At 50.5% G+C, this 26,638-nt stretch overlaps 2 protein-coding genes and 1 pseudogene across 2 annotated transcripts; 1 reads left to right on the forward strand and 2 right to left on the reverse strand.

Annotated features, from left to right (window-relative positions):
* Positions 1–1,113: 1,113 nt before the first annotated feature.
* Positions 1,114–18,285, reverse strand: Trarg1 (trafficking regulator of GLUT4 (SLC2A4) 1). Its single transcript, XM_046446786.2, has 3 exons — positions 17,515–18,285; positions 5,265–5,397; positions 1,114–3,505 (listed from the first exon to the last, which is right to left on the reverse strand). Exons 1-3 carry the CDS (start codon positions 17,899–17,901, stop codon positions 3,492–3,494), a joined length of 534 nt encoding a protein of 177 aa, XP_046302742.1. The 5' UTR covers positions 17,902–18,285; the 3' UTR covers positions 1,114–3,491.
* A 3,988-nt stretch (positions 18,286–22,273) lies between these two features.
* Positions 22,274–22,680, forward strand: LOC124094332 (NADH dehydrogenase [ubiquinone] 1 beta subcomplex subunit 4-like; annotated as a pseudogene).
* Positions 22,681–24,962: 2,282 nt separating this feature from the next.
* Positions 24,963–26,203, reverse strand: Bhlha9 (basic helix-loop-helix family member a9). The gene has a single exon (XM_046446787.2). It carries the CDS (start codon positions 26,123–26,125, stop codon positions 25,403–25,405), a length of 723 nt encoding a protein of 240 aa, XP_046302743.1. The 5' UTR covers positions 26,126–26,203; the 3' UTR covers positions 24,963–25,402.
* Positions 26,204–26,638: the final 435 nt, after the last annotated feature.

The following is a 26,638-nucleotide window of genomic DNA, read 5'->3' on the forward strand; positions in this document are numbered from 1 at the left end:
TACCCACCCACACCCTCATGGTGTCTACTGAATTGCTGGCCTTTCTCACTGGGTTGAGAGATCTGCAAAGCCAGGGCCCGTGCTCATTCATCTCTGCGTGACCACTGCAGGCCCCAGGCTGGCACATAGACTGTGCTTGTTAAATTGAGTTGCATGGAATCCTGAGATGAGATCAGTGTGCACACAGCCGCTTCCTGGTCACTCAGGAGTGCCTTTCAGGAAGTAGAGGAGGCCAACTCAAGACTAACCACTAGGAAAAAGCCTGAGCCCTAGGGGACAAAATTTGCACAAGGCCCACTCCTCCATGGACAGGCATGAGGTGGGCTGAGGACATGCTCAACCTAAGGCAGACAGACCAGTGAGGGGAGAGAACTGGGGAACAGGCCCATGACCTGGACCAATCTTTAGTTCCCACATAAACACCAGCCACAGCCCTCTGTTCTGTCATAACGGCAGGAGATGGGCGAGTCTGGGTCAGCAGCTGAAGAGGGTGTGCTGTAGTCTTGACATGGAGTATTCCATTGGATGCTCTCATTTCCAGGTTAATGAGGCACAGAGGGGTTAAGGAGTTTCCCCAGGGGACTCTCCTGGTAAGTAGCCTGGCAGGATTTGAACCCAGTGAGCTGGTTCCAGCTCCCATGCCCCGGTCCACTCCGCTGTGCCCCAGCCTCTGGCCATCTGTGCCGGTAGCACTTCCTTGCCTTCCCTGTGGCCTCCCATGGGCTCTGCCCATGCCCACCTCCCCAAGAGGCCTCCCCCATGGGACATTAAAAGGGCCACAGGGATTTATCATTGTGTGCAGAGCCCAGCACGTGACTGCAGCCAGCCATAGTTGGTTCCTGACCTCTCTCTCCAGCCAAGAGCTTTCTTTATATCCAGAAAGAACAACTGGAGGCCAACGATGGGTCCAGCATCACCCAATAGTTTTAACTGAGGCCTGGTAAGGATGGGTGATTTCCTTAGAGAAATACCTTGTGATGGCTGTGGAGACCCAGTGTGCCCAGGGTCCCCAGGGGCCACTCCCAACACTGGGAACCAACAGGCTGAGTGATCTGCTCCCCCCTTGGTTGTTTGGAACCCCTGGACCTCAGCAGTACACACACACAGGCAGGGTGAGCGTGTGTGTTCAGCTTTATTTCCTTCCATGCCAAGAAATACAGAGTCACTGGTGTGAGTGGTGATGGCAGTGGGGAGGGGTTCCAGGGAGAGGCTAGATCGGTAGCCCCAGCCAGGGGACCACCTGTTCATGCATCTGGTGGCTGGACCCATAATGGAGCTGGAATAGCAGGATCACTGTCCCTCCCGTTTCCAGCGCAGCCTGGAGATGCCGGGCTGCCCTTGGTCAGAGGCTTCAGAGACCTTCCTTCCGTTGTCTCTCACTCCTGCCCTGTGCTTCCCTTGACCCTGGTACCACTAGAAGACTCTCAGGCTGCTCTGACCTGAGTGGAAGAACATTCCAGCTCAGCCACTCCTGGTGCTGTCTGCTAGTGGCTTCACCTTAGCAGGGCCCTTGACTATTCTGGGATTGGAGCAGGAAAGTGTGTGTGTGTGTGTGCCTGTCCTGATCTCCCAAGTGACATGAATACTCTGGTTCACACCTCTTCCCCCTGCCACCCAACAAACAGGGATACCTCTATTTTGGTCTCAAAGAGCCCATAAAGCAAACCAGACTAGTCCCCCCTTCAGGAATGGGAGAGGTTGGAGTGTATTCCCCCCAAAGGAACTGATGTAGGAACACACAATCCCAAAGGGATCCACCCAGCCTCCCTTCCCTCCCCGGGGGTCACACAGGCCCTGTCTGGAAGGTTCAGGGCTGCTACAGCACCAAGAGCACCTTCCATCAGCCAGAGTCTCTGTGCTTACCCGCTCTGCCCTGGAGCCTCTGAGAGGCAAAGGCCTCAGAGAGGAGCATGTGGGTCCTGATCGAATGCAGGCAAAACAGGCTGTGTCTGGGAACCTGCCCCCCCCCATTGAGGGTAGTAACCCTGGCAAGGTGGGCAAGCCTGGGCATCTCTCTCTAGGTCTGAGTTGAAGCCAGGGGGCACCCAGGAGCAGATGAGGCCCCTGTGGGCACAGCCTCTGCCCGGGAGAAATGTGGGGAGATCACAGGGCCAAGGAACAGGGGGAGGCAGAGGGCCTTACTCAGCTCTTTTCAGGTGTCCCTCTAGATCCTCAAACTCAGAGGCTGTGGCGTCCAGCCCCTTCCTCTGGGCATGTGAGTATATCTCCCAAACCTGGGGCCCCTTACTCTTCAAAGACTGGACCCTTCCACTAAGCCCTTCCTCTGTCTAGGACCTCTAGATCCAACCCAGCCCATTCCTTTTCAAGCAGCACAAATACCTCTAGCAGCTTGGAAGCTCATGGGAAGTCCCCTGAGGGTGGTCCCCAAACCACTTTAACAGAGAAAGCATTTTCTGCTTGTGGATGTCTAGGGACACTGGGCCAAAAACAAAGCATCAGATGAGGCTGGGCTGGGAGCCTAAAGCCAGGCCCCACCCAAGGCACTCTGCTTGGGGACCCTGAGTGTTAGGCATGCAGACCCCTGAGCCACTTTGCATAGGTTCTCAAGCTTGCACCCCAGATCATGGAGGAGGCCCCGGCAGGATGAGCCCTGCCCTCCCCACAGGCTGACCTAGGTTGGGTCAGGTCCCAGAAGTTCCTGTTGGTGCTCTCCCAGGCTACAACACAGGTGGGGAGCAAGAGGCACTGAGATGTCCTGGGAAGCATGCTGGGGCCAGAGTCCTCAGCAGAGGGGCTCCGAGGCTGAAAAGTTTGGGAAGAGGTCAGTGTGTCCTGCTGCCCCTGTACCTGCCTTCACCAATATCCCTGTGAGTGCCTCCACCCTGCAAGGGAGGTTTAAGTGTGTGGCCATTGCCTCTTTCCAGGGCAAGGCACCATGGGGTGTCCGAGGGCATGTGCCCGAGGGCATGTGCCAAGTGGTAACTTCACCTGTGGTAGGTAGTCATAGGTAGGGGGTCACAGCAGGCATGTGGCACAGAGCATGCAAAGTGTGCTTTTGAGAAAAGTATAAAAGGTAAAGTCCCACATCTTTGCTCCTGTCCAAGGAAGGAAGGGCCTGGGCTGCTGCTTTCTCTACATAATTGGTCTTATTTGTGGAGCTGGTTTTCTTCTCATTCTGGCAGTTTATGCTACTTCATAGGTCCCGGGAAGTTGCAGGCACGAGGAACAAACCCAGAGCCTTGGGGTGAAAAGGCTGGGATTAAACCACATTATTCATAGTTTTCACAGTAAATTTAATTTCCTTCTTTCCTTCTTTCCTTTCTTCTTTCCATTCTTTCTCCAGATTTTCCCATCTGATATGGACTGACAGTGGGGTAACTTGGGGTTTCCCTCCAAGTTGTGCTTTCGGAGCTTGAGGACAGGTGGGCACTTGGCAGTCACCATCTAGTCCTCCTGTGGTACAGGGTGTGGGTTTGGAGCTCTGTGGCTGACCAGGGTCTTCCTCTGCCTGCATGGCTCCCTGGTTACTTTTATTTCTTCTGAACTGTAAAGAAAAGAACATGTATGAAAGAAGAGAATACAGAACATTGGGTCTTTAAGTCCCAGAGTTGAGGATTTAGTGTAGTTTCCTAGTGGGAAAACTAATGGGGCCAATCAGAATCAGCCCTAGGACTTTTGCTATAATCGTCGACAAAGAGTCATTTTTGCACACGCCTATAATTACAGCTACTCAGGAGGTTAAGGCAGGAGGGTTGCAAGTTCAAGGCCATTCTGGGCAACTTAGTGAGACCCTGGGCAACTTAGTGAGACCCTGTCTCAAAATAAACATATAAAAGGGCTGGGGATGTAGCTCAGTGGTAGAGCAGTTGCATAGCATGTGCATGGCCTTGGATTCAATCCCAAGGAAAGAGAGAGAGAGAGAAAGAGAGAGAGAGAGAGAGAAAGAGAGAGAAAGAAAAAGAAAGAAAGAGAGAAAGAAAGATAGAAAGAAAAAGAGGCACTTTAAAAAAAATATTTGCTGTTGATGGACCTTTTTTTTTTTTTTAATTTGCTTAAATGCAGTGCTGAGAATCGAATCCTGTGCCTCAAACATGCTAGGCAAGTGCTGTACCACTGAGCTATAACCCCAGCCCCCCAAAGAGGCACTTTTTTTCTCTCCTTACTGGACTGACTAAAATGTATGCCACTCTTAGGGCCACTATGAGACCTGCTGGTTTCCATCTTGCCACCATAAGGAGAGATCCTGCCTAGGAATGAAGCCTCATAAGGTGACACTAAGCGGATGCTCCTGCCTCTTACACACCTGCACATCCATCTCCCTTCACACTGGTGCTGTAAACTGAGCCTCAGAGGGCTTATGGAACATGCTTCCATTTCCACAGGGAGAAAGTGGAGGCCCTGGATTCTGAACTCAGGCAGGCTGACCAAAAACCTGAACACTTCCCTCTCCGGAAAGCCCATCATTGTCCCTGGTCCCACCATGGAATCTCAAACTCTCCACCCCATGTTGATCTCTCCACACTCTTGACCAGTGCCTCCCACATTTGATGATTGGACTGAAAATCTTACAAAAATTCAGTGGGTGGGTGGGGGTAGGGCATTTCTGACATGGTCCCAGATGATGCCCCTGCTGCTGGTCCATGGAACACATTTTGAGAAGCAAGATCTGTTGAGAAGAGATCTGCTTGATCACTGAACCAGGAGACATGTGTGGGCATGGGGCAGCTCTGGGAGGTGCAGCTCTGAACTCACAAAGCTACATGGGCTTTATGAGCAGCTGAGAGTCTCCTTTGAAAAGGGTTCCCTGGCTGGAATGACTTCACTGGGTCACCTCTGGGTGGTCAGAAGTGTTGCTGCTTCCTGGATCTCTGTGCGTGCATTGTTTGCTTCTGAGCTGCCCATGCTGTCTGAGCCAGGAGGCTTGTGCTCCAGCCCAGAGTATAGAGCAGAGTCACATCCATTATCTCAAGTGATGCTCACAAAAGCTTCCACTCCAGAGGCTTCTTCCTGGCACTTTATACAGGAAAAACACTGAGGCTCAGCCAGACAGGACACTGGCCCAGGTCCCAGGACCATTGGGCTCCAAAGCCTGTGCCCTTTCCACACCCTTTTCTATTGATTCACTGCCCAGGCAGAAGACAGTCAGAAAGCCCATCCCCACTCAGTCGTCACTGCTGGGGACTGGTCCACTTTTCTGAAATGAGAAGATAAGACTATGCCCCCCACCCTGCTTGTATTCTCCCCCCACCCACCCATTGCCCCTGCCCCAGGGGCTCCCCCTGCTCCATGCATCTGGGCCTCACCTGCGAAATTGACGGTGACAGCCACGATGATAATGATGATCCCCATGATGATGAAGGTGATGCTGAGCAGCCGGGCCAGGCGACCCAGCCTCCGGGCCCCATCCAGGTCCCCCTGCTGCACACTACTTCTAGACTGCAGAGAGAGGACAGCAGAGGCCTCAGGATGGGCGTCCATCAACCACGTAGACCTGGGCAGCCCTTGGTGGCCTCCACATGGGCTTCCAGACACACGTCATCCCCCACTGCCACCCACTCCAGTAGCCCCCCTTAGGGAAAGGAAGAAGGTTCCCCCTGGAGAAATGGCTTAGGCCTCTTGTGGGGACCCTAACCAAGACCGCCCCTCACTGGCAGGGAACAGGTGGAAGCAGAACCAAGAAATTTAGGGCAGTTTCGATCAGGATGGTGACAGGGCAGGTAGTAGAGGCAGATGGTACAGTGGAGACCCAGGGCCTGGGAGGGTAGGTCCAGGCCAGCTTGCAGGAGCAGACAAGCCAGAGTCCCCTGGACCTCAGCCCAGGGCTTAGTCCTGCAGACACATTGGAACCCCAAGGACCCCTGTGGTTCTGCCTGCCTCCTTTATTCTGAGAGTCTCCCTCTTACTACAAAAGAAAAAACGGACTGTCTTCCCTCTTGGTATTGCCCACTCAAGACCACATCCTTTTTTTTTTTTGATACCAGAGATTGAACCCAGGGGGCACTTACCTACTGAGCCACATCACCAGCTCTTTTTTGTATTTTTTTAGAGACAGGGTCTCAATGTGTTGCCTAGGGCCTCACTAAGTTGCTGAGCCTGGGTTTGAACTCTTGATCCTCCTGCCTCAGCCTCCTAAGGTTCTCGGATTACAGGCATGAGCCACTGTGCCTAGCAAAGACCACATCTTTCTTCAAGCCCACATTTCAGACCATGCAAGAAAGGGGAGGTGTCTCAGGGTTGTCCTGGAAAGCTAGGATTGGGGTACCAGGGCCCTTTTCTATGACTTGCTCCTCCTTGGTGAGCTGTTTTTCTTGAACCTAGTTAATCTGGTGAAATCAGGTGGATGCAGGTGGGGACCTAGGTGCCTCAATAGGAGGTATGTCCAGGAATCTGCAAGGGTGGCCCTGTGCTCCTGCCTAGAATAGTCAGGGGTCTCTGCTGGCCAAGACTAGCCCCATAACCTCAGGTTCTTTTTCTAATCACTAGATTTAATTAAACGTGTTTGTTCTTTTTAGATATACATGACAGTAGAGTGTATTTTCACATATTACATATACTTGGAGTATATATAACTTATTCTAATTAGGATCTCATTCTTGCAGTTATATACGATGTGGAGTTTCACTGGTTGTGTATTCATATATGAACATAGGAAAGTTATGTCCGATTCATTCTTCTGTCTTTCCTATTCCCATCTCCCCTCCCTTCCCTTCATTCCCCTTGGTCTAATCCCATGAACTTCTATTCTTTTCCCCTGCTCCTTGTTGTGTGTTAGCATTCATGCATCAAAGAGAACATTCATTCGGCCTTTGGTTTTTATTGGCTTATTTCACTTAGCATGATAGTCTCCAGTGCCATACATTCACCAACAAACGCCACAATTTCATTCTTCTTTAGGGCTAATGTTTCATTATGTATATACACCACATTTTCTTTATCCATTCTTCTGTTGATGAGCACCTAGGTTAGTTCCATAGCTTAGCTATTCTGAATTGAGCCGCTATAAGCATCCATGTGGCCGAGTCACTCTAACATGCTGATTTTAAATCTTTGGGTATAGACTGAGGAGTGGGATAACTGGATGACCTCAGATTCTTTACTAGATTCCCTCTATTCTTCCTGGACTTGGTGGACTTGCCCCAGCCCCCTCTGGCAACAGGCATAGGAAGCAGTCCACCAAACTGTGACTACTTTGGGGGCTTCAGGCCAATCACTTGGTTATTTTATTTTTTGACTCTTAGAGGCCCCTGAGTTTAGCATGGAAGTGTGGTTAAGTACCTTGAAGAGGAGGAGGAGGGGAGGGGAATGATAATGGTGACTTATTAAGCTCTTACTTTGTGCCAGGCAGCTAATGAGCTCATTTAGCCTCAAAATCATGCTAAGAGATTAGCCGTGCTGCTCCACTTCCCTAAAGGAAAATCGGAGGTTCAGAGATGTGACCTTTCCTCTCTCTGTGCCCTTGATTTAAGACCAAGGTCCTTTCACCTCTCAGAATTCTAACCAACTCCCCCCACCCCAACTCTGCACTTCCAAGTTACTTTTAGGACAGTCTGACAACTACCTCCATCTGCTCCTTACCTGTAGGACTTCTTTCACTCACCCAAGTCCCAGTTATTGGCAGCAGCCTCAAGTCCACCCTGTGGGTCACAACTCCTCTGCCATTCCAGCTTGCTAATTTGTATCCTTATTTATTTTTCTAGTGTCCAGGATGGAGCCCAGGGCGAGGTGCATGCTAGAGAAGTGCTCTACCACTGAGCCTATCCACCGTGCTCATTTGTCACCCCCTCTAAGTCAATCCCATCACCACTCTCCTCTCTAACTTCCTTTTACCTGTCCTTGTTCTAAGCACCCCTTTCACTGGAGCTATAGCAACAGCCTTCTGAAGATCCCCTGGACCCAAGCTCTGTCCCTCGTTCTCCTCTCCCCACTGCCATTTTACATCACAGACACTTACCAGACTGCCAGGACACACAGAAGAGTGTGAGTTCCCCGTCCCAGTTCCTAGGCTCATGGGACTTACATCCTGCTGGCCTCCTTTACAGTCACACAAAGAAAGGCAAAATTATAATTGTGGGTAGAGTTCCAAAGGAGAGCTCCGTGGTACTATGAGAACTTATAAAGGGGGAGTCAGGGAAGCCTCTCTGGAGGAAGGAGCCTGGAGCTGTTGTGAAGGATGAGTCAAAATTAAGCAGATTATTTTTCAAAAGGAAGAAAAGTGTTCCAGCAGGAAAAAAAATCATATGCAAATCATGTGGGTGTCAACTATGTAGATGCTAATAAACAGCTGTTGGCTGGAGCTAAAAGAGGTAAGACAAAGAGGCTATAGAGGGAGGCAGGGCCAGGCCAGGTAGGGCTCTGCCAGCACCCAAAGGAGGTGGGTGTTTGTCCCAGAAGCAGTGGGAGCCAGTGAAGGATATCTGACCAGGGGCAGGGAATGAGATGACCGGGTACCAGTTTTTCTAAAAGATCCCTTTTATCTTGTGGGGATAAGAGGGGGGTCAGGGAGGCAAGTCAGGAGCTGTTATGTAAGTTCAGCGAGATGATGGAGGCTGAGAGGCATCTCTCTTGCTCAGCATCCTCTGTAGCTCCCCATTGTCCACAGAACAAAATCCAACTAAGCTTAGCTTCATTTCCTGTTTGAAATCATCTACTCTTCTCTTCTGCAACCTGTGGGCCCAGCTGCTCTGAGCTGTACGAGGTGAGATCATTGACCTCCTCTGCTCCTGCCTGAGTTTCTGCTTTCCCACAGCACCAGGTCTAGACCCTCCTCACCCCTCAAGGGCCAGCTCTGTTTCAATGCTACCTGCCATGTGAAGCCCACCAAGATTTTCCCACCTCTACTGGAATAATACTCACCTCATCTGAGCGTATGCTAAATGCTCAGGGAATTTCATCCTCCAAATACTCCTATAAGGCAGGGATGGAGCCAGAGCATAGAGAGCCATGCACGCAGGGTAAGAAAAGCAACGGATGGAGAAAGGCCCCATCAATAAGGACCCTGACTGGTACATAGTGGAGTCTGGACATTGGGAACTAATGGAGGGTTTTAAGTGGGGACTTGAACATGTCGATGCAAACTTGCATTTCGGGAATGTTCTGCCCAGCTACAGTGGAGGTGGGAAGAAGACAAATTCAGATTTATTGTAAGTAGGGGACTGGGGAAGAGTTCTGATTAGAGATATTGTGAAAAGAGAAGGTCAGATGAAATGTGGAGAGGGGCTCACTGGAACCATTCCCAGGCTTCTGGCTTGGGGGATGGGTGAACAGAGATGCTCTTCCTGAGATGGAGGAAGAGTACACATTCAGGGAGGGCCCTGTTCAGGTGAGAGTGCCTGGACGTTGTGAATGTGTCTATCCAGTAGGATCCAGAGGCCCAGAGCTCAGGGAGCATCAGCACAGGGATGGAGTGTGATGAGCTCCAGGGAGCACACAGGGAGAGGAGGACAGGTCCACAGGCCTATTGTCCTGTGTGAGGAGCACTGACTGGTAAAGGAGGGTGTTGGGGAAAAGAAGCCTGTCACAGGGACTGAGGAGTGACCAGAGGGGAGGAGAGGGTGGCATCCAGGCAGTTTGAGATGGAAGTTCAAAAGGCCCATGGTAGCTTCTCATGCATGGAGGTCAAGTCACATGAAGAGGAAGCTAGTGACCATGAGAGGACTTGGGTGTCTTTGATGGGAGAGGTTCAGAGCAGTTGTGGGAAGGAAACCAAATGGAGCCGTGTAAAAAACAAGCAGGAATGAGCAAGGTCAACAGCAAGAAGAGACAGTCTTGAAAGTTTAGCTTTGGGTGAGCAGGGAGATAGCAGAGGAGCTACAACAGGATGAGACCCAGGGAGGGGGAGTCTTCAAGATGTGAGAGGAAAAGACCTGGCAAAGAGGGAGAGGGCAATGAGGTCGAGGAGTGTGACTGGTGCCACACCATGATGTCCAGGGCAGCAGAAAGGCTGAGGTCTGGACTTGCACCCAGGTATGAACTGTGGACAGAGCAGTGAGCTCACCTGTCCCTGGAGACTGAGCAAATGTAAGGGGTAGGTCAGCTCTCACCTCCACAGGTGTGTAGGTGGGCCTGGGAAGGAAGCTGGCACTGATCATGCCTCTGGGCCTTGGGGTTCTTTGTGACCATGGACTAGTGTCAGCCAGTAAGGGGACAGAAAAGGTGGATCTGGCTTGAGAAGGGGGCATGAGCAGAACTACAACTCATCCTAAGACTCACGGAAGGGACCCAACCAGGAGCAGGTATATACTCCAGCTCCCTAGCTGAGTAGACTGGATAAGAACCCAGGTTCTCATCCTGACCACCTGGATACCTGCCCCAGCTCCACCATTAACTATGAAACCCTGGACAAATGGCTTTCCTTTTCTATGTTTATCTTTAAATTTGGGGTAAAAAATAGATACTGTCTGGGTATGTGGCTCAATGGTAGAGCACGTGTCTAGCACGTGTGAGGCCCTGGATTCAATCCCCAGCACCTAGTATTGTGAAGAAGAAATGAAGAAAAGAAGAAGTACCTACTTTACTGGGTGGTCATGGGTACGCAGTTAGTGGGCCCCTCCTTGGGTGTCCCATGGCATGGCATCGTGTACCACTCTCTCTTTCTCTTATCACTCTGTGTCATTATTTCTTGGGGCCATATCACTTGCAGGGACCATGCAGCCTCCATCTTGGTATCCCTTACATCTAACCTAAGGCCAGGACCCAGTAGGTCCTCAGTAAATGTTTGAGGAAAAAAAGAAAAGAATAAAAGGACCAAGACAAAGAATGAGAGGAGAATCTGTTTTCTAACCGCTGAACTTCACCAGTGGAAAGTTCAAAGTCAATGAAGGATTCATGAGAGAGATAAGGACAGTGGGTCCCCCTGGGAAGACACCTGGCATCTGGGTTTGGGCCCCACCCACTAACCCATGTCACCTACAGCTCCCCCGATGGTCAGCTCAGGTCACTGAACTTAAGACTTGGCAGCATTAGGAGGAAGAGAAGGCAGCATGCAGAAAGGACTCAGAGATTTTTAAGAAGTTCAGCGTTAGAGATTCTGGGGCTACCTTGGATGATTACCAGGGACTTCTCATCTGTAAGCATGACAGGAAGGGGGACAGGAGCAGGATTTGAGATGAGAACTGTCCTGAATTTCCAGAGAACTAGCTGTGCTTTTAGTAATGATTCAGGACCATGGAGAGAGACACGTGAGCATTTGCTTGGGTGTGGGGAAAAGGTCTTAAAGAGAAAGATATCTCTTTTCTTTTTTTCAGCAATGTTAAGCCCAGTCTCTCCTTTGTCCACAGAGCCATGAGCCCACACATCTCAGTCAGGCGTGTGCCTTTGGGCCTAAGACCCCCTCGAGTTTGCAGCAGATGCCCCTGGTTGAGCTCAGCGCACTTACACTGTGGATGGATAAATGCATAAACGAACACAGGGGTGAAAGAATGGGCTCTGCCTACAATACACCAGGAAGAATCATTAGATTACCAACAATGCCCAAGAAAGGAAGCATCAAAGCCACTCTGGATCTCTGCCTTGCTCCCACGTGTTGTAGGAACAACCCACAGAGGAAGGGCTCATTGGTGACTTCCACCAAAACCACAGACAGGCCTCAGTGCCTCCCCCAGATGATGTGAGGAAGGGTGAGACACTTCTCCCAAAATTGGTTAAAGTCAGAATTGCCCATCCATGAGGGATTTGCCCTTTCCTCTGACATTACAAAGTTTTATTTAATATTAATACGAACAGCAAGTGCCAGGTATGGTGGTTCATGCTTATAATCCCAGTTATTCCAGTGGCTGAAGCTGAAAGATCACAAGTTCAAGGCCAGCCTGGACATCTTAGCCAGACCCCATCTCAAATTTTTAAAAAATGTGATGGAGGGGGCTGGGGACATAGCTCAGTGGTGGAGCACCCTTGGGTTTAATCCCCTGTATCAAAAAATGAATAAATAATGACAACAGCAACCACTTGCACTTATTAAGCGCTTGCTATGTGCCAGGCTCTGTGCTAAGTGCCTCACATACATTAGCTTGCTTGATCTTCCCGGAAGCCCCCCGAGGTAGATGGTATTATAGTGTCCATTTTAGTGGGGAAAGGTGGGTACAAGGGATTGAACTCAGGGGCACTCAACCACTGAGCCACATCCCCAGCTCTGATTTTCAGTGAGTCTCACTGAGTTGCTTAGTGTCTTGCTTTTGCTGAGGCCGGCTTTGAACTTGTGATCTGCCTTGGCCTTGGCCTTGGCCTCCTGAGCTGCTGGTGTTACAGGCATGCTGCACTGTACCCAGCCTATTGTGTCCATTTTATAAATGAAGAAGCAGGCTAAGAAAGAAGGATGAGTGATATGGATGCTGGTTCTATCACTATTGCTGGCTGAAGGCCCACTGCCCAGGGTCTAGCTCCCCTCATAGGTGGAGAACTATGGCATGCAAGAACATGGCTACCTCTCAGCCTGACCCAGAAGAAAAATCTGACCACCTTAGGAGGCTCATAGGAGGACAGAACAGAGCTGGATCTGGACACCTGTGACCATTATTCTTCAGACAGAGCCCTAGAGACTGAGCAGCCGTGGGTCACACTGACCCCCTGTCAAAGCCACAGGATGCTGCTGGATTTAGTGAGGATGGAGGGAGAGTTGGAGGGGGGGCATGAAGAAAGAAAGAAGTGGGATTTTCCTTTCCCTGAACAAATGGCTGAGAGGTTTGGCTTTCCGAAGGGTTTCACACCATCCCTGTCGCCAGAGTCAGATGCAAGGTGAGGCCTTAAGAGAATAATAAATTCAGCATACATCTGATGAGCCTTGTCCCAGCTGTGTGACCATGAGCCCAGCTCTGCACAGCTCAGCTGCCTCATCTGTTAAATGTGCACAATTAACCAGACCATCAAACTCAGATGAAGTTCCTCCACTGGTTACCCAAATGCAGGATCAAGTCCTTGACCCCAGGGATGGAAGGAGACCCACACCCCCATAGCCTCTCTTGAGCTTGTTAACATCTGCAGAGCGTGCTGTCTCATGAGGTTGGTGTCCAGCTATCACCACCTTCCTGGCCTCACTGGCTCCCTGTTCAGCCCTGTTTCTGTCATGTCATCTCAGTTACTCTTACCTCCTTCACCTGTGCCACTTGGTCCTGCTTTCATGGCCACTCTACTATCTTTATCCTTGGGTGGACCTAATGTCCATGTCTACAAACCTACACCAACATCTGGAGAAACTCACACCACCCTGTAGGCTGATGACAACCCCCATCCATCGTCTCTAACCCAAGCAAAGCTTTCTAGCCACTGACCTGTCTGTCACCTTCCCTCTGCCACCATGCCCCTATTTCTCAGCAAATCCCCTGGCCTTTCATGTCCCTGGTAACATGGAGATTGCAGAGCATGAGCACCTCCCTTTCTTGATATATCTGCCTGTCTTGGCACTCATGGCCTCTTCTCTTCAGGAACCCCACCCCATCAATCACCACCCCTCCTTTAGTCCAGGCCTCTCCATCACCAGGGGCACCCCTGAGTTTCTCCAGAGGTCTATGAATGGCCAGCTCAGAAGACATTCCTGTCCTCTTTGAACCTGGCCTCTCCACAGCCTTTGTCCACCTCCTCCTTCAGATTCACTGTGCTCTAGGTCTCTCTCCCTCTTTTCTAGCTTTCCTCCTGCCTCCTGGAATCTTTTATTAACCCTTTTCTGGCCAATTCCCTCTGCCTTAAGTGCTGTGGGCCTCAGAGCTCTCTCTAAGATGGCGCAGAGAGTTTTGAATTGGATGGTCAGCAGCCTGAGGTAAACAGGGCTCCTCCCTCCTAACATTTTCCTCTCACTGTCCTTCCTTCTGACCCCATGGCTGAAATCAGACCTTCATCACCTCTGCTAGGACATGGGGTCTCCCTGCGGGTAGTCCATTTCCACAATGCAGTTGAGGGTTGGTTTTAAAATGTGAACTGACCACATCTTGCCTCGGCTTAAAACCCATTCTTTAGAGCCACGGGAATAAAATTTAAATTCCTGGAACAAGTCCCTGCCTGCCTCCAATCCCTGTCACACTCTTGTACCCTTCTGCCATACCCCCAAATGCCATCCACTTACATCTGCCTTCTACTCCCAAAATGCCTAGCACAGTGCCTGGTTCATAAAGAGGCCCAGTATTGACAGGGGCGAGGTATCCTCGAAACAAGCAACCTGCCCTCCAAGTCAAGTTGAATGAATGAATGAATGGTAATGTAGCCAACTCTTAAAGTTTCTAGAAGCTCCCTTTGCCCTTGCACCTGACCCTGGTTCAGGCCTCTTCGTCTCTGTGTCAGGCTCATCCTCCTTCAGCCCCTCCTCTCACCCTATGCCAGGCAGATCCAGCAAAATGGAAATCTGGCCACAATACCTCAGCTCCAGACCCTGCTGTGGAGCATGCTACCTCAGAGAGGAAGCTCAAAGGGGACGGTGTTGGTGTAGGTTTGTAGAATGGACATTGGGTCCACCCAAGGACCCAATGGTGCTAAGCGGAAAATGCCAGTCACAAAGGCCATATATTCTTGGATTCAATTGACCCAAAGCACCCGGAATCAGCCAATCTATAGAGAGCAAGATCAGTGTTGGCTTAGGGCTGGGTGGTTCGAAGGATGGAGGAAGACAGCTGGAGCGGAAAGGGCTTCTTTAGGAGATGATATCCTAAAGTTGACTGTGGCTAAGTTGTAACAATCTTCGAGGACATTAAAAACTACTCAATTACTATTCAGCTAAGAAAAACAATGAAATTCTGTCATTTGCATCATTTGAATTGGAGGCCATTGTGTTAAGTGAAATAGCCAGGCACAGAGAGACAAGGAGCAGAATCTAGAAATGTCACTCTCACGGAAGCTGAGAGTAGAATGGTGATTACAAGAGCCTGGGGACAGCAGTGGGTAGGGATGGGAAAAGGCTGATCACTGGGTACTAAGTTAGAGTTCAGAGCAAGATGCTCTGGGATGCTACTGTACAGTGGGGTGACTCTCGATAACATAACACAGCATGTTCCAAAACGCTAGAAGAAAGGATTTTGAAAGTTACCACCATAAATAAATGCATTCCTGTAATCCCAGTGGCTTGGGAGGCCGAGGCAGGAGGATTGTGAGTGCAAAGCCAGCCTTAATAAAAGCAAAGCTCTAAGCAACTCAGTGAGACCCTGTCTCTAAACCAAATACAAAAAAGGGCTAGGGCTGTGGCTCAGTGGTAGAGTTGCCCCTGAGTTCAATCCCCAGTACCCTCCACCAAAAAAAAAAAAGAAATGATACATGTTTGTACAAAGTATACATGTATTGAAATAGTATATGGCACCCCCCCAATATATCAAATTTTGTGTTTTTATGTATCAGTTACAAATATTTTTAAAAACACCATTGAGTTGCACTCTTTACATGGGTGAATTGTATGTTATGTGACATATCTCAATGAAACTGTTTTTTTTTTTAATTTTTTTAAATAAAAGGGCAGGGCATGTAGCTCAGTGGCAGAGCACTTGCCCAGCATGCACAAGGCCCTGGGTTTGATCCCAGCACTGCATCAACAACAAAACCTACAATGGCTTCCCATTCCCCACCAGGGAGACTCCCAGCTGCCACTTAGTTACTATTACCATGGAATAGCACTTAGGATGCATTGAGTGTTGCTCTTATGCACTTTGAATGGCCCATCCCACTTTACCCTCCAGTAGCTCCCTAATGCAGGCATTATGGTTATACCCCCTTTTCAGAGAGGTAACTGAGGATAAGAGGCTTGAGAGACTTGTCCAGGACTCTATAATTCCCTTGTGGTTATGGCTAGCAGGGGCACTTCGTGCAGTATTTTGTAAGGACTTGTTTACATGTTTCTTCCCACTGGATGACAGGTCACCGCAACTTGGCAAATGGTGTCTGGTTTAGTGCTAGACTTCTTGCACTGGGCCCTGCAACCATCTGACCTGACTCAAGAACCTTACAAGGACGTAGAAATGCTGGAGGTGGGTTCAGTGTTCTTACCATCTCAGGTCCAGTTCCCTTTAAGGAGGGCAGCTCCTGTGCAGCTCCTGGACACTGCACCCCCGCCCCCATGCCAGGAGACAGATTCTAGAGTCTGTTTTCTCCTGAGCCCTTGTGTGAATTCCCCCTCCAAAGTCTCTCTCCCCTACTGGGACCTTTCTCTGTAACCAAGAGGTTGGCCCTGCCCAGAGCCACCGGCTGCACACCTGGAGCCTGGCTCTGTCCCCTAGCAGTCCCCAAGTGCAGCAAGCAGCACAGGAAGTTCTTGGGGATGTACCAGGGAGCCCTGCCCAGCCCTGCCTCTTGAGCCCATGCCAAATCCCTCATACTCAAGAATGCCACCAGGAGCGGTGGTGCTCCACCAACTTGGGAGGCTGAGGCAGGAGGAGAGTGAGTTCACCTTAGGAAGTTGTTTTTTTTTTTTTTTTTAAAGGATTGGGGATGTTACTTCCCGGTACAAAAAAAAAAAAAAAGAATGCTGTCAGTGTCCCCTGATGTCCTGGGGGTGCTACTGTTTTTTGATGGGGGTGGGGAAGTCCTCCTCTAGATGGAGACTGAGCCTTAGTGAAGAAATGTGGTCTTTTTCAGAGGACATCCAGAGTAACCATAACTCCTAGGAACTTGGTGATAGATGTGGCAGCAGCATGTCACTCCAGGGGAAACAGTGTCACCCCACCTGGTCCTTTGGCCCTGACCGGCCTTGGGAGCTAGAGTTTGCTCCCATTTGCCCCTAACCTCGTTCTAAACATTATTGACATGCGTCTCACTCTCCCTCCTTCTTTCCTGAACCTCCAGGGTCACCTGCCAACATCTATTGACATTTTCTGTGGGATCCTCCCTAAATAGCTCTACCCAAAATGACTTGGCTGGGGAACAATCTAAGCCAATTTAAACCCCACAGAAGTAAAGACCTAGCTCACTTGCCCCTTCTTGGTGAGGCAGGTCCTTGCCCTCTGACTCTCAAATTCTTCTCTTGTGCCAGGCCAACCTCCCCTACCTTAAAGACAGATGCTGGAGTCTGTGTAACCATTGAGGCCCACAAGGCTCCAAGGGCAGGCAGCCATCTCGTCCCTCCTTGTGTGCCCCTGGGGTGGGGTTGGGGGAATCCCTGGGGCCCTCAGTGCAGGCACGTAAGTCACTACCAGCTCTTAGAAACCAGAGTTGGCAGAGGCTGGTAGAATGCCCAGGTGGCCCGGATGCCTGGCTCCTCTCCTGGACATAGAGGGGGGTGGGCTGAGACCCCCTTCTGGCTGCTCAGGAATGGCTCCTTGGGGCAACCACCCCCTCCATATAAGCAAGACCCCTGACTTGGCTGACTCTCTGCCCTACAGAATTCAGCTCTAGGCAGCTCCCTGAGTCCCCTTCCCTGGCAGGAATGGGGCAAAATCAAGCCGTAATGCCAGGAGCAAGGATGGAAGAAGAGCTCTCAGCCCCTGGCCTCTCTGGAAGTAGGAAGCTGAGCCAGCAGACTTCTTCCCACAAGACCCCAGCCCCTGGGGCTCTTTCCTCGGCATCCCACCAGGCATGTCTGGTGCCTGCCTGGGGACATGCCTGCTAACCCCAAGGTCCAGCCCCTGCCCCTGAACAAACAGCAGCACTTACCATAATAGAAAAGATGAGGGGGATGAGGTTGAGGGGCCAGACAGGGCAGAAGCAAGAGGCGATGGCAAGGATGAGGTAATCTTTGGGGGCTTCTTGGTCCTGGGCGAAGGAGGTGGTGGCGACAGAGGATGCCCGCCTTGAGCTGGCCCGGGAAAGGGAGCCAGGGAGGGAGGCCTCCCGGTGCCCCTCGGAGATCACCTTGAAGGGCAGGCTGTGGCCGTTCTTCTCCAAGTCCAGAGCCTCCGAGAAGGACTTGGACAGATTCAGGGCTTTGTCATCCTTGCCCTCTACCTTGGTGAGGAGCTTCTCCATCTCGGGCAGTTCCAAAGGTGAGGTGGAACCTGTCTCCTGCACCCGGGGAAACTGAGGTTGCCCTGGGTTAGCCATGTTGGCCTGGGCTTTGGACTGCTTCAGCTCCAGGGCCTGGACAAGGGGCTTCAGAGGAACCTCAGCGCACCATTCCCCAGCCCAGAGTGGGAGCCTCCAGCGCAGGGATAGAAGGGTGGCCCAGGGACCCAAGGGCCAACTGGGTGCTGGGAGGGTGAGAAGGAGCCAGCTGGGTTCTCAAGGCCAGCTGGGTTCAGAGGCCAGGGCCTGCGCCACCCCTGCAGAGCTCCCAGGGAGCTGCAGCCTTCAGCTCTGCTCAAGTTTGAGGCCAACTTTGCTGACAGCACAGATGGGCGGGGAAGCAGAAGAAAGAGAAGAATGCTCCTTCCTCTCTGAAGTGAGGCTTAGGCTGAGGCAGGGAGGCTGTGTGTGTGTGTGGTGTGTGTGTGTGTGTGCGCGTGTGTGTGCCCATTCAGCCTCCCTCCCTCTCCACCCTCCTTGGAGATGCCTTTCCTTTTCAATTCCCCTCTCCCCAGAGAGCTACCCGGCAGCATCCCGCCTCTGCCTCAGCCCAGCCCAGCCCAGCCCAGAGGGACTTGGGCTGGCTTCTGGTTTCCATTGCAACCCCAGGACCTGCTCATCTGGGCCAGGGGCTCTGGATGGGGAAAACAAAGGTGGGTCACAAAGACATGTCTTCAGCCGTCCTGGGCACTGAGCCTCCTGCCTCTCTACCCAGCAGGCTCGTGCTTCCTCCTATCTGGTAGGAAATGCTGGGCCCTGGGTCTACCACATCCCACCCAGACCTTGACCCTCAGCCCTTAGAGACCTCTAGGCCAAAGTCTTCTTCCTCGCTCCAAGAGGGAAAAGGAGATGTGAGCAGCAGGGTGGTCCCCGGAGGACCCACTAACTGGGTTTTTAAGCAGCTCACCAAGGCTTGGAGCAGAGGTTGGGCGGGGGGGGGGGGGAACAGTAGCTTCATCTCATGCCCATCAGGACTTTTCCATGGTGGTGAAGAGCAGCAGGCAGAGACCCTGCTGCTCAGCAGCTGCTCAGGCGGATGCCAGCTCTGGTTGTGGCTGCCTTTCCAGATTCTCTCTCATCTTTGTTCCCTTTTATGTTCCCTCCCTCTGTTTCTGCCTCCTTTATTCTCTGTATCTTTTCCTTTCTAAATCCCTGACCTCTCTCCTTACTTTGATGATCTGGAGCCACTAGAGGTAGAGGTGTGTCAGGGGTAGAGTTTGAAGGGGGTGATGAAATCATCTAAAATCCTAGGGTTATGCATGATATGGGAAATGATGCTGGAAGGGCCTCAGAAACTGTGGAGTTCAAATCTGTTGGTACTGCAGTTTGGAAACTGAGGCCCAGACATGGGAAGAGATGCTCATCTCAAACTGTATCTCAGTTAGATATCAATCCTTGGTCTAGTTCATGAGGCAAACTAGGAACAAAACCAACTATGTTAGTGGGAAAAAAATGGCTTTGGGTTGCATATCAAGCTGGTTTCAGAAATGCTGCTTCCAGCCAGGTGTGGTGGTGCACATCTGTAATCCCAGTGGATCTGGAGACTGAGGCAGGAGGATGGCTAGTTCAAAGGCAGCCTCAGCAACTTAGCAAGGCCCTAAGAACTCAGGGAGACATTGTCTCTAAATAAAATATGAAAAGGGGCTGGGGATGTGATGTGGAGGTTAAGAGGCCCTAGATTCAATTCCAGTACAAAAACAAAAAACAAAAAACAAAAAATGTTGCTTCCAGTAAAGGCTGGGTCAGACAGGTGGAGGGAAGTATGTACACACAGAGAACCGGCCAGAGGGAAGAAAGGAGAGCCCTGGAGAAGAGCCATATGCAGGGCTGACCTAAGACGAGCTCTAGGGAACTGAAAGGACCCCTAGAAAATAATAAATTTGGAAAAAATATTTGTGGTTATAGGGTAAAATTTTTAGGTTTAATAAATCCAACTGTATTAAATTAAGAATTTTTGCACAATAAGGTAAATGCATTGTTATTTGCAAAATGCCCCCCTCAGGGGAGGAGTGTCTACATCACAGACCTCAGGAAGCCCCTTAACCCCCAGGCCAGTAGCCCAGCCAGAGGAGTGAACTGGGTTCCTCTGCCCAAGGGTTTCCACAGATATGTCAATGCCTTTCAGTTGTGAAATCTCCTTCCAAGTGTAGCAAATTGGGCCCCTGAGATTGCTGGTCCCCATCAGTATCCAGGTACACAGAATTTCATGTTACAATCCAGGAGCTGGCTGTTGGGTAGAGGGACTCAGGTCCTCTGCAGGACCTCCATCTGCCCAACTCAATTCAGTAGCCTCTGGCTACATGAGGCTACTGAGCACTTGAAATATGACTAGACAAATTGAGATGTGATTTTGAAGACAACAGAGAAAAAAGAATGTAAATTATTTCATTCATATTTTTATATTGATTGCATGTGGAAATAATAATATCTGGATATATTAGGCTAAGTAAAATGTTACTAAAATTAATGTCACCTATGTCTTACCTTTTTAAAAAAATTTACTGTGCCTTGTAGAAAATTTAAAATTAAAATGTGTCTTACATTATATATTTTTATTACGCAGTGTCTAGCCTAGAAGACAGAAAAAACAGACATAAATAAACCTTTTAAATTCTGTAAGCAAAGGAAAAAAAAAATCCAGATTAGTTGGTGGCAGCAAGGTTGCCTGAATGAGTTGGTTACCGTTTCCTTCTTAGTCAGGGCACTAGAAGACCAGGCTTGCTCTGCCCGTGCAAGATGCTGGCTTGCAGCGCCACCTAGTGGGCTGTGTGATAAGGGGAATAACCGGAGTTGGAGCCCAACCCTGCCAGCAGTTAAACCAGGTAGGTTCCCATCTAAATGGTTCATGGAAACCCATGGACTATATTAATCCTACAAAGTAGGTTTGATCTGCACAAGTTTTGACTTAACCAGTGTTTTTTAAAACTTCATTCCACATAAAAATTGGGGTTTCAGACTTTCAAAAAAATAAATTAATTTATTTATTTATGGCACTAGAGATTAAACCCAGGGGGTTCTACCACTAAGCCATATTTATTTATTTTTACTTTACTTTTTATCATTTTGAGACAGGGTCTAAGTTGCCAAAGCCGGCCTGGAACTTTGTGATACTCCTGCCTCAGTCTCCCAAACCACCAGGATTACAGGTGTGCACCACCACACCTGGCTAGAGTTTCAGACTTTTAACATAAAATCTTGGAACTCTGGGAAAATTTCCTACAGAAACCGGGCCAGCTGCAGCCTTTAGAAGGGCTTTGAACTCCTTGGTCAACTCCATGTTCCCTGCCTGCCTGGGAATCTGAGTGACGAGCCCTGGGCCAGCTAGACATTTGGGTCAGCCTCTTGCTGTTTCACAGCTGGCTGGCCTCACTGATCTCTGGGGTGGACACAGGGAACAAAAGGAAGGAATTCCTCTCTCTTTCCCCATTCCCAACTCGGTGTTAGGCGCCTGAAGGAGGCAGTGGTGACCCCAGCTCCCTCAACCAGGGCCTGGCTCACAATCAAGGCCAACCGGATGAATTGGAGGAAGCAGGAAATGTTAACCAAGCGCCTAGAGTGTGTCCCCAGTGACACTGATCCCACCTCTGCCCACCCCCATCCTGTGTGCTCTAAGTGTGACAGATGCTGAGAGAGGTTAGGGATACAAACAGAGGAGGGGGAAGTGGGCCTGCATACTAGGGGTGCTTTGGGTGGTGGGGTGAACAGGAAAGAAACCTCAGAAGTTTCAAGTTAGGTCCAGCCTAATTCAAGGTGAAGAGGAAATAAAGCCTCCTCTTATCTGTTCTGCAGCCCTTTTTACTCTGGGCATCTGATTGGGTGTCTGGAAGCCCTATAGAACTGACAGGGTAGGCATCATTGAGCCAATATCTTGTCTCACTGAAGCCTTCTGGGGCCCAGTCACCCCTTCTTTAGAGGCAACAAAAGTCTCCTGACATCTGTGGTCACACATGTATGTGCACATTCATGAAAGGCAAGGAAAACTTAATCTGATGAAGCTTCCATCAGTAAGAACCCCAAAATTTCACATCTAGTGAAGTGAGTCCTTCCAAAGGAGCCCACTGGGGATACATTATTCTTGACATCCTTGCACAAAATATGAACCTACTTCTTTCTGGGGTTATCCTAAGGGGACAGATCTTTCACTTTGGGGAGGGGCTACCGAGAATTGAACTCAGGGGCACTTGACCACTGAACCACATCCCAGCCCTATTTTGTATTTTATTTAGAGAGAGAGGGTCTCACCAAGTTGCTTAGGACCTCAACTTTGCTGAGGCTGGCTTTGAACTCATGATCCTCCTGCCTGAGCCTTCTGAGCCACTGGGATTACAAGCATGTGCCACTGCACCCAGCAGATCTTTCATTTTCAAAAAATAGTTAAGAAGGGCAGGCTCAGTTGCGTTAGGGCGCTAAGATGTCGTTTCCAAAGTATAAGCCCTCATGTCAGGCCACTCTACCCCGACCCTCGACCCCGATAAGACATATCTCCGGAAACCTGGAAGGCACAAGCCGAGAGGTAGGCCATAAGAGCCCGGCTTAAATGGGACTATCTGCTTCAGTACAATGACCCCAACTGCCAAGGGCTCATCGAAGATCCTGCCTTAATTCGCTGGACCTACGCAAGATCAGCAAATATCTACCCAAATTTCAGACCCACTCCCAAGAACTCACTCTTAGGAGCTCTGTTTGGAATTGGACCCCTCTTCTTCTGGTATTATGTTTTCAAAACTGATAGGGATAGGAAGGAAAAACTTATCCAGGTAGGAAAATTGGACCTAAAATTTAATATCTCCTATTAAGTCTGGCAATGATGATTAATATATTATTCTTGCTTAATAAATCTTCTAATAATCATAAAAAAAGTTAAGAAGAATCTAGTGAAAATTAAAAACCATGTTTATCTCTCCAAATCCTCTCCCCATCTGTGCAGGCACCTACATGTTTGCCTGCATGATAATTAGTGGGCATGGACCATTTTGTGATCTGCCCTTTTAACTCACTATTATGTTCATTCTGTTAAAGTAGCAGAGTTTGCCTTTATGGTTGGGCATATGTGTTTTTTAAAACCTTGCACTATAATGAACCAGACTGCTGTGATGGCTTTTTTTTTTTTTTGCAAATTAAGGGAAAAAATCCTTTTGGATTGCTTCCTTAATGTATTTTTATCATGATCTTTCCATATTTACAAAAAAGGAACAAATATACAGTACAGCGAGAAATCTGTAAAATGTGCCCCTTTCTCCATGTCCCTGACAACACTGGGTTTTATATTTCTATGTTTTTGCTGTTCCGTCTCATTCATTGCTAGCACCATGACAGGCACTGGTTCCTTGTGACAAAGGCCGCCGGTGTAAAAGTGTAGGTGTAAGAAGGCACATACTTCTAAAAAGAGCCAAAGAGACTGAGTATATGAGGCCTAGTGAACTGTAAAGCTGCTAAAAATGCTCTAATTACTATTATAGTGAGTGATTATGTGGGCTGAACCCTATGCTACACGCTTTAAATGCATTGTCTCATTTAGTCCATACAGCCTAGGATGTAAGTACTTATTTTAGTCCACTATACAAATGGGAACCCCCAAACTGAAATCAGTTGGGTGATTTATTTACACAAGGTCATGCAGCTGATAAACTATGAGAGGCAAGTGGTCACGCCCCTCTGATGAACTCCCTCACTCGCCACATTTTTATTTCACCTGCAGGGGGCACCCTCACCATTCCTGGGCAGAGAGGGCTGCTGGGTGTGGGAAAAGAACCCTCTTTTAACCCTGGAATTTAGGAAAGCAGGATTTGCTGGTGATTTTATCATGTTTCCAGAGAATAAATCCCTAAGGCCAAAAGAAGGCTAAAGCACTGTCCAGGCTGATTCATCATAAGATTATAATAGGAAACAAACAGTAACACTTTGTGAACTCCTTCTAATTGCCCCAAACTGTACATTATGAAGCATGTTCACCTTACAGCCACCCTGAGGTGGCATCATTATCGATGTCACAGGTGAGAAACTAGAGGCCAAGGACATGGCAGAGCAGAACTAGATCCCAGGCAGGTCTAGCTCTTTCCTTTCCACTGTCTGTCACTGTCAGGCTCAGTGGTCAGGATTGGGGCCCAGGTCCCACACTTGGCTCCTGGTTAGACTCAGGGTTAAAGCTTTCCTGTGGTCTGTGCCATATCCCTGACTGTGAAATCAGGAGCCCTAAGCCTGTGGCTAGGGATAGGATGCCAAGTGTGCCAGCAGTGTTGAGGCTTGCACAAAGCAAAGACATTTTTAATTACAGCAGCGAGCCTCACCTTAACTGTTCTGAGGAACCTCACGCTCCCTTGGGTCTGTGCCCATGGGCATCTCCCAAGCTTCTGTGGGGTTCCCCATTTTGAGATGGCTATATTTAACCCTTCCCCTCAGACAGCAAGAGCCCAGTTCTCCAAAGGGACCAGAAAGTCCTCAGCCCTCCCCTGGCACATTGGACCCTTAGCCCTGCAAGTACCACCTGCAAAATTATCCCTGTCGGTCTGATTGGGCTAGGCATGAGCCTATCTTAGATATAGCAAAGTTTTCCAGAATTTTCCAGGAGGGGACATTCCTGTGCCTCCCACTCTCTCTGCATCCTTGGCCTAAGGGCTCCCTAACCCTTTCCCCATAATCTTTCCTGGATTCCAAGCCTACCCCTCATCACAGAGGTGCTGACCCACTATTCCCTGAGAGCTCTACCTGCCACTCCGAGTATAAGCAGGACTTCCTGGCCCCCAATCCTTGGTCCTGCCCTCAGCTTCCTTCCCTGTGAATGGCCAGACTCTGGCGTCATGGTAGCCCCTGCTGTGGCTCCCTGCAGATGGTAGTTCTGCAGGGAGGTCCACAGATGAGACTGATCATATCTTTAACCTCCCCATTAACTTTCTCCAGATAATTCCCTCCAGTGGCACAGGAGGAATGTCCTCTCTGGATGGCTCCCTTCCCCTTGGACTCCTCACTGTGCTCAGCCATTGCTGAGGTCTATCTGTGGAACTTAGTCCCTGGCCCCAAAATTTCTCAGTAACCCCCAATCCCTCAGGCTTTCCTGTCATCCTAGCCCATTGAGCCAGTGGAGTCGTGACAGCAGACAGAAATGACAATTTTCCTTTTTATTTGGCTGCTTCTGTCTGCCTCTCTCAGATCAGACCTGAGACAGCCACAGGGGGAAGAGTCCTGACACTGTGCCATCAGACCCAAACAGGTGGCCACCCATACTCCCACACAAGTCCCCCTGTCCAAAAGCAGAGAGAGAAAACGGCTCAGAGGCACAGGAATGCAAAGGCCACTTTCCAAGAAGAGTTCAACAAGTCCAAACCTAAAAGCCAAACAGGATCCTGCTTCTTTCGCAGAGCCGCTACCAGGGACTGGGATGTGGAGGTGACGCCCCAGCCCCCAGAGTTCCTTCCTGCTGCCAAGCAGCCTCCTTTCCTCCACGGGTCTCAGCTCATTCCGTTTTGCTCCGTCCAGGACAATATTTTTTGGCGTCTTCCCTTTTATAGTCATCCTGCCAGCCCAGCTTTCCTTGGTGTCCGGCTCAGGAGTGCTGGTAGCCCAACCCGGTGCCTGTTCGCAGGTAGCCTCGGCACCAGGGAAGGGGCCCAGCAGAGGGAGACCCGGGACATCGGCGCCAGTTTCCTCCGTAGGCTTGGCCCCAGCCTGGGACGTCGGCCACCGCCCTGGGCCGTCCCATATACGTGTGTGGCGAGCAAGAGGCGCAGCGCGGCGCCGGCTGCAGGAAGGGGCCTGTGGCGTCCCGGCGCCCGAGGTTAGGCCCTGCGGGTTGCGGCGCGGGCCGTGCGGGGCTGGAGCGGGCGTCCCCAGTGCCTCCTGCGCGCGCCATCTGGCTGTGACACTCCAAGTGGCCGCAGGGCCAGCGGGGAGGGGGGCTGGCACGCAAGACGAGGGAGAGCGCAGTGATGCGGTGGATGGCCCTGCGCAGCGTGGCGATCTTGGAGAGCCTCTTGCCGCCCAGGTCGTGCCGCAGCGCCCGCCGCAGCGCGTTGAAGGCCTCGTTGTAGTCCAGGATGCGCTTGCGCTCCCGCACGTTGGCGGCCATGCGCCGCGCCTTGGACCGCACCGGCCTGGCCCGCTTTCCGCCCGCAGCCTCCCCGGCCTCTCCCTGGCTCCGGGGGGCGCCGTTTTCCCTCAGCACCCCAAAGTTCCTCCCAGTCTCAGGGCAAGAGCCTCCCAAGTCCTCTGCAGAGCCCTCGGCTCCTTTCAGGCCCCTGAGGCCTAGCCCGGGCGAGCCTCGGAGCATGGCCACTTCCCAGGCCCCGCTGCTTCGGCGCTGGGAAGGTGAGGCTGACAGTCCACCCTCTGAGCGTTGGCTCCTGTGGTCTGGACACTCCCTGAACGGCCCTCTCTACCTGGGCTTTATGGCACCACGTGGCTCCCCGCCCTCCCCATCCATCCATCTCCCTCCTCCTGCTTTATTACCTGCCCCCAGGTAGGTTGGCGAGGGAGGAACTGAGAAGGAAGCAAGCAAGGAAGGAAGCATGCAGATTCTTGTACACACACGGGGACCAGCTGGGAAGCCAGGCCATGCCCGGGGCAGAACTCCAATCGCCACCAGGAACTTGCTGTGCCTCACTCCAGGGGTCTCTCTAGGTTGACTGGGATCCACATTCTTTCCGCTGACCCCAGATAGAGTGCCCCAATGTGGATTCTGGGCAGGAGAATTGATAGACCATAGAAGGGTGGCAATGGTGGATTGAATGTTCTTTAGAATCTTGAAAGTTCTTGTCAAGTCTCATGGACAACTACAGAGCTG

Source organism: Marmota monax, unplaced genomic scaffold (assembly GCF_021218885.2).
Source record: "Marmota monax isolate L192 unplaced genomic scaffold, Marmota_monax_Labrador192_F-V1.1 WCK01_AAM20220418_F8-fsc00138, whole genome shotgun sequence".
NCBI lineage: Eukaryota > Metazoa > Chordata > Mammalia > Rodentia > Sciuridae > Marmota > Marmota monax.